Raw genomic sequence first — 7,749 nt, forward strand, 5'->3', positions numbered from 1 at the left:
CTCAAAAAAAAAAAAAAAGGAAATATTAAAATGTTCTGTATAAAAAAGTACCATAAGCAAAATCAAAAGACAGCCAACAAACTGGGAAAGATCTTTGCAATGGACTTTTGCAATATGACAAAGGACTAATTTTCTACGTATGTGGCTACAAAGTTTGCTTAGAAATCATTAAGAAAGAGACCACTGTCATAGTTTGGGCTGCTATAACAAATTACCCTAGACCAGGTGGCTTATAAACAAACGAAATTTCTTTCTCATAGTTCCAGATGCTGGGAAGTCTGAGATCAGGGTGCCAGTAGGGTCAGGTTCTGGGTAGGACTGTCTTCCTGATTCCTCACATTGAGAGGAGCAGAGAGTGGAAGCAAGCTCTCCTATCTCTTATCGGGGCACTCATCGCATCATGAGGGCTGACTACCATGACCTGATTATCTCCGAAAGTCTCCATCTCTAAATATCATCACATTGGGGATTAGGATTTCAACATACTAATTTTGGTGGGACACATTTAGTCCATAGCAGCCATCAAATCAAAAAGCAGACAAAGAACTTGGACAGTTCACAGTAAAGGAAATTCAGTTTGCTCTTAAACTCGAAAAGATGTCCAGTCTCTTTCAAAAGAAAAGCAAATTAAAACTATAAAGAGTTCTGGTTTCTTACCTATCAGGTTGGCTAAGATCAAAAAGTTGGAGAACGTGTGTGCGTGTGTATGTGTGTATGTGTGTGTGTGTGTGTTTGTGTATTTTTTTTTTTTGTTTTTGAGACAGAATCTCACCCAGGGTGGGATGCAGTGGCGCCTATCATGGCTCACTGCAGCCTTGACCTCCTGGTCTCAAGTGATCCTCCCACCTCAGCCTCCTGGGTAGCTGGGACTACAGGTGTATGCCACCATTCCTGGCTAATTTTTAATTTTTTTGTAGAGATGGGGTCCCACTATATTGCCCAGGCTGGTCTTGAACTCCTGGCCTCAAGTGATCCTCCTGCCTTGGCTTCCCAAAGTGCTGGAATTACAGGCATCAGTCACCACACCTGGTCTAAATATATATATATTTTTTCACTGGGATTACAGGTGTGAGCCACTGCACCTGGCTCATATGTGTGTGTGTGTATATATATTTTTGTTTTGTTTTGTTTTGTTTCTTTTTCTTTTAGAGACAGGGTCTCAGGTCTCACCATATTGTCCAAGCTGGTGGTGAGCTTCTGGCCTCAAAAGATCCTCCTGCCTCAGCTTCCCAAGCAGGTGGGATTATATGTATGAGCCTCTATGCTCAGCTGGAGAATGTCATTTGGTCAGGGTGTGCGGAGATAGGCACTCATGTATTACCGATGTGAATGTAAATTGGTGCGGCCACTTTGGAAAGCATTTTGGCAATTTAGAAGGCTTAATTACAAAGGCACGTACCTTGATCCAGTAATACCACATTTGTGAATTTATGCCACAGACTTATTTACGTGGTGCGCTAAAATTATAAATAGAGATAATGATTGCAGCACGGTTTAGAGTAGCAAAGGACTGGAAACAATCTCCATGCACTGATAAGGCAAGATGTAGGGAGGAGAAATGGGGAGTGACTGCTCAGATACAGTGCCTCCTTTGGGGGTGATGACAGTGTTTTGGAACTAGATAGAGGTGCTAGTTGCACAGCTTTGTGAGTTTTCTACATGTCACTTAATTGCACACTGAAAAATGTTAAATTTGGGCTGGGGGCAGTGGCTCATACCTGTAAGCCCAGGATTTTTGGAAGCCAAGGTGAGAGGATCTCTTGAGGCTAGCAGTTCAAGACCAGCCTGGGCAACATAGTGAGACTGTATCTCTACAAAAAAATTTAAAACTTAGCCAGGCATGGTGGTGCTGCGAACCTGTAGTTCCAGCTACTCAGGAGGCTGAGGCAGGATGATTGCTTGAGCCCAGGAGTTTGAGGCTACAGTGAGCTATGATCACAGCATTGCTACCTGCCTGGGTGACACAGTGAGACCCTGTTTCTTTGGGGGGGGGGGGGGAGTTAATTTTATGATGTGTGAATTTTATCTCAGTTTTTATTATTTATTTTTATTTTGTTATTGTTTTTTGCGACAGAGTCTTGTTCTGTCGCCCAGGCTGGAGTGCAGTGGTGCGATCTCCACTTACTGCAACCTCCGCCTCCTGGATTCAAGCGATTCTCCCACCTAACCCTCCCAAGTAGCTGTGACTACAGGCATATGCCACCATGCCTGCTAATTTCTTTGTATTTTTAGTAGAGATGGGGTTTCACCATGTTGAACTCCTGGTCTCAAGTAATCTGCCTGCCTCAGCCTCCCAAACTGCTGGGATTATAGGCATGAGCCACTGTGCATAGCCATACCTCAGTTTTTAAAAAGGCAAGATGTAGAGCAAGGTTTACTATTCTTTGGGTTAAAAATGTGGCTGGGGACAGGGAATGATAGTGCATATGTGCTAGTATATTAGTGGAATATTTCTGGATGGATATATAAGAAATTGGTTAGTATTGCTTCCTGGGAAGGGAACTGGGGGGCTGGGGTGCAGAAATGGGAGGGAGTGTTACTTTTCACTGGCCACCCTTTTGTGCTATTTGATGTATTTACCATGTGCATGTGTGCATTACTTATCTAAAAAAACAAAACTGTTCAGCTTAGGCTTTGTGGGTTGTACTGTACTTAACTCTTCAGGAACTAGCACTTATTCTTTATTTCTTTTATTCCATTCTCATTCACAGTCTATAATCAGAGATTTATATTATGTTGTTTGCATTTTCTAGGAAGTTTTATTCAGTGTATGGGTCTGGTCAAAGAGCTTTTGATCTGTTCAATCCAAACTTCAAGTCTACCTGTCAACGGTAAGCCATTTTATAAGTCCTAGGCTATTCATATTATTTTTTAAGGATTTCGTTATCCATTTGATACTGTGTAACAGCGTGTCTTAACAACGCTTACAAACAGACCTAAAATGTGACTGCTTGGAATTACAGGTTTGTGGAGAAGTACACTGAGCTGCAGAAACTTGGAGAAACAGATGAAGAGAAGTTATTTGTGGAAACAGGGAAGGCTTTATTGGCAGAAGGTGTCATTTTAAGACGAGTTGGCGAAGCAAGGACTGTGAGTAGTTCATTGTTAAAATTGTTACTGGGTTTATAGTTGTCCCTCAGTATGCACAGGGGTTTGGTACTAGGGCCCCTGCGGATACCAAAATTCACGGATGCTCAAATCCCTTTTATAAAGTGCTGTAGGTTTTGCATATAACCTACACATATCCTCCCATATACCTTAATCATATCTAAATCACTTACATAACACAATGTAAATGCTATATAAGTAGTTATACTCTATTTTTAAAAATTTATATTTTTTTATTGTTATTTTTTTATTTATTTACTGCTAAAATATTTTTGATCTGTGGTTTGTTTAATCTGCATATGTAGAACCTGCAGATGCAGAGGGTTGACCAGAGTTGCCAATCTGATGGAAGTTAAAGAGAGACTTGGTTTTCTTTCCCTAACCTTGGCTTATGTTCTTAAACTCCAGGTCAAATACTGTTACACTGAATATACTAGAATTTTGTGGTAATGAGTGCTACTTGAAACAAGTGAGTCGTCATTAGGGCTTTTGAAATTGTGGTTCTATAGACTTTTTAAAATCATGTTTACTATTTGTTATAGTAGAATTGGATCTGAGATGTTAGTGCTAAATTTTTCACTCAGTGATAGAATATACCTAGTTATATATCTTTAGCCAATTAATTGAGTGAAAATATAACACCTGTGTGATACTTACATCTGGTCTTTTAAGCAACATGAAGGTAGTCACGATTCCTGGAAATCCGAACACTTGAGTGTCAGACCACAGACTGCGGTGGAAGAGAACGAGACTCAGAAAGAAGTTCCACAGGACCAGCATTTGGAGGCACCTGCAGACCAGTCGAAAGGTCTCTCGCCTCCCTGAAGGACCTGTATACTGTGTATGCTGGCATTCACACTACTCACTGGCTGAATGTTGAGCTATTTTTAAACAGTTGAACTGTGTAAATGTTTCCTGATCTCTAAGGTATTATGTTTGCCTTCTCTTAGTTATTTCTGGGTTGTCATAAAGCTCGGTATCATAGTTTGACAGAAGCAGTTATGCGAACTTTTATGTTAGGACATTACTAAATAAAGAATTCCCTAGCTGCTTATAAAGTAAATTTACTTTGAATTGTAAATAACATGAAGAAACCTTTATAAAGATTGTTCAAATGGGACTCAGTCTGACTAGGCTTGCTTTGATGTTTGTTAGTATGTGGGCTGGCTACATTTGATTCCCTGGTACATATTTCTTCTGATCCATCAAACTTCTACATGTACACATGGTGTGATCCCTTGGCTAACTGGTTTTGTCTGCAGAGAATCTTTGTACTTCTTGCTATAGAATGATTATCTCTCCACTTGAGAGGCCAAGCTGACTTGCGCTTTGTGGTAAGAGTGAGGACCTGTCATTGCTAATGCACAAAGGCCAAAACTGTAACTTTAATGTCATGGATTGAGTGTGCTGGAGACAGTTAACATAGGTCTGCACAGACTAGGCTGTTCAGTAAATACTTGCTGAATGAATAAGTGAATGAATGGTTATATCCAGCTAAAGACTGGATTCATATGGTGTAGATAACAGGATTGCCAAGAAAGGAGGCAGCTAATTTAGGTGATGCTCTCCACCAGCATCCACCTGCCTCCCTGGGGCCAAGGTGTACCTACAAGTCTTTATCAACTGCCCTGCCTTCCTCATTTCCCTAGGTTTTACTAAATACATGAAATATCCCTCTGAGATTGCAGCCTTTGTATGTGTGGTCAAGCCAGTGGTTTTCAGCTGTCAGTAGTAAGCTGCTTCAGAAATTCCCTATTTTAAAACTCATGTAGCTTTTCTATCCAGTGGTTCTTTGTGTGTGGTCTCGTCTCTCCTGGTACGCTGTGAGGCAGGTCCACATCTCACAGTCTGGACATGGTACACATCCATGCACGTGGGTGCTCAGTTATGCAGGTGAATGAATACATGAGGCAAAAGCAGCTCTCAGCCATGCTGCTTCCCCCTCGACCTTTATCACTGTTTCACAATTGCTTGCATTTGGAGAATGCTTTGCTTTTTGGTAGGGAAGTAAATTTCATCCATTCAAAGACATTACACAACCATTGAGACCAAACATCGGGCCAGACCTTGGGAAGAGGACTTAAAAAGCAGATGAAAGACACAGTCTGTTCTCAGAGGAACAAAGAATTGAGGGGTCACTCATCTCTTTAAACCTTAGGTTTCTGGGTTTTTAAGGGCAGGGTTTTTTTTGCCACAATGATGAAGACTTAAAAAAATTTTTTTCCTTCATGTCTGGGTTGATGTCCCATTTTTGTTTGTTTTCCTCCTCTTGTAGATTTTTAATTTTTTTTTTTTTTTTTTAGCGATGGAGTATCACTCTGTTTCCCAGGCTGGAGTACAGTGGAGCCATCTTGGCTCACTGCAACCTCCGTCTCCTGGGTTCGAGCAGTTCTCCTGCCTCAGCCTCCCGAGTAGCTGGGATTACAGGTGTATGCCATGAAGCCTGGCTAATTTTTGTATGTTTAGTAGAGACAGGTTTTACCATGTTGCCCAGGCTGATCTCAAACTGCTGGCCTCAAGTGATCCACCCGTCTCAACCTCCCAAAATGCTGGGATTACAGGCGTGAGCCACCATGCCTGGCCTTACATTTTTTAAAAATTTTAGGAGATGGGGGTCTCACTGGGTCACCCAGGCTGGGTGCAGTGGCGCATATGCCGCTGCAGTCTTAAACTCCTGGGCCGAAGCCATCCTGGCTCACCTCCCGAATAGCTAGGACCACAGGCATGTGCCACCACGCCTGGCTCTGTAACCTTTTTTTTTTTTTTTTGTAGCAATGGAATCTTGCTATGTTGCCCAGGCTGGCCTGATCTCAAACTCCTGGCCTCAAGCGATCCTCCTGCCTCAGCCTCCCGAAGTGCTGGGATTACAGGCCTGAGCCACTGTACTGGGGCTGAAGACTTTTAAAGAAGTTATTTGTTGCATAATTCTTTAAAAAAATTATACATGCACATGGTTCAAAACTTAACAGTAAAAAGCTAGTCTGCCACCCCTGTTCACCAGTCACCCTTTTTCCCTTCCCTGAGGCCACCACTGTCACAATTTCCTTGTGTGTTCTTCCAGAAATATTTTGGGCATGGATGGGACACTATGCATACTGTTCTGTACCTTGCTTTTCTAGTTAATATGTCTCAGAGATCCACTGTGATTTAATCAGTGCCCGACTGAAGAAAGTGTTCTTTGTTTTACTGTGTTGCAAATGGGCTGCTAGAGTTACGGGATGCTGGATCAAGGAGTAGATCATTTTGAGTTTGCAAATCTTCGTCCATAGAAATTGTGCTTAACTAGACTCTCATAGCAATGTATGAGAATGCATTTCCCTACACATTCTGATCTTGTTAAACCAGACTGGGACTCTGGACCAGAAGGGAAAGACCATCCCTGTATAGCAAATTTCTGGATGGGGAAAAAAGCTGCTGTCACTCATTGACTTCTTTAGGTTGAGTCTCAGTGATCAAAACATAGTGAAAGGTGTGAAGCTTACTCTGGAAACTCAGAACTATTCCCACAGTTTGGGCAAAAGCCATCATCAGATCCCCATCACGTTTTGGAGAGAATGGAAGCATGACTGCATTCTTGGCTCTAAAGAGCTTAAAATCAGGCCGGGCTCCGTGGCTCACGCCTGTAATCCCAGCACTTTGGGAGGCCAAGGCGGGCGGATCACCTGAGGTCAGGAGTTTGAGACCAGCCTGGCCAACATAGTGAAACCCCATCTTTACTAAAAATACAAAAAAATTAGCTGGGCGTGGTGGCGTGTGTCTATAATACCAGCTACCTAGGAGGCTGAGGCAGGAGAATTGCTGGAACCCAGGAGGCAGAAACTGCAGTTGAGCTGAAGTCGTGCCACTGCACTCCAGCTTGGGCGACAGAGCAAGACCTTGTCTCAAAAACAACAGCAACAACAACAACAAAAGCTTAAAATCGAGTTGGGACCACAGGAGTGACTTGTGAAACAGCAAGATGAACAGGAATCCTTTTAAACTCTGATATAAAAGTACAGTAGAGGTTCAGGGGCAAGGAATCAGTTCTGGATTTGTCTAGGAATACTGCATGAGACCCTGGAAAGGCAGTGGGATGGACATGTACATGCAGTTTCTTTGGCCAGGAACACCGTCCCTTCCACCATAGTCTGTAGGAATTGAACCTTCCGTGCCCTTTTCAAATGGTGTCTGTGCTCAGAAACTACATAATATCAAGTCCCTTACTGAACCCCCTACAGATTGTATTCATAAGGTGCTTCACTGCTGTTGGTCACCTGGTCTACTGTTTGTACTCCTGCCTCATTTACTGTGGCCTTCATTCAAGTAGTAATGATTCTCTACCTATTAAGAGTATAGGGTGGGTGTGGTGGCTCATGCCTGTAATCCTAGCACTTTGGGAAGCCAAAATGGGCAGATCACCTGAGGTCAGGAGTTTGAGACCAGCCTGGGCAACATGATGAAACCCTGTCTCTACTAAAAATACAAAAATTAGCCAGGTGTGGTGGCAGGCACCTGTAATCCCAGCTACTTGGCAGGCTGAGGCAGGAGAATCGCTTGAACCCAGGAGGTGGAGATTACAGTGAGCTGAGATCATGCTACAGCACCCCAGCCTGGGCAACAGAGGAGACGCCTTCTCAAAAAAAAAAAAAAAAAAAAAAAAAA

General features: G+C 42.6%; 1 protein-coding gene across 1 annotated transcript in view; it reads left to right on the plus strand.

The window, feature by feature from the left end:
* MRPS23 (mitochondrial ribosomal protein S23) overlaps window positions 1-4,232 on the plus strand; it is a 10,535-nt gene extending 6,303 nt beyond the window's left edge. The window contains exons 3-5 of the mRNA XM_011979222.1: window positions 2,754-2,831; window positions 2,964-3,090; window positions 3,781-4,232. Coding sequence (XP_011834612.1) covers window positions 2,754-2,831; window positions 2,964-3,090; window positions 3,781-3,933 — 358 coding nt within the window. The 3' untranslated portion in view covers window positions 3,934-4,232. The remainder of the gene's footprint in view (window positions 1-2,753; window positions 2,832-2,963; window positions 3,091-3,780) is intronic.
* Window positions 4,233-7,749: the final 3,517 nt, after the last annotated feature.

The sequence above is a fragment of the Mandrillus leucophaeus genome, unplaced genomic scaffold (genome assembly GCF_000951045.1).
Source record: "Mandrillus leucophaeus isolate KB7577 unplaced genomic scaffold, Mleu.le_1.0 Scaffold20, whole genome shotgun sequence".
Classification (NCBI taxonomy): Eukaryota; Metazoa; Chordata; class Mammalia; order Primates; family Cercopithecidae; genus Mandrillus; species Mandrillus leucophaeus.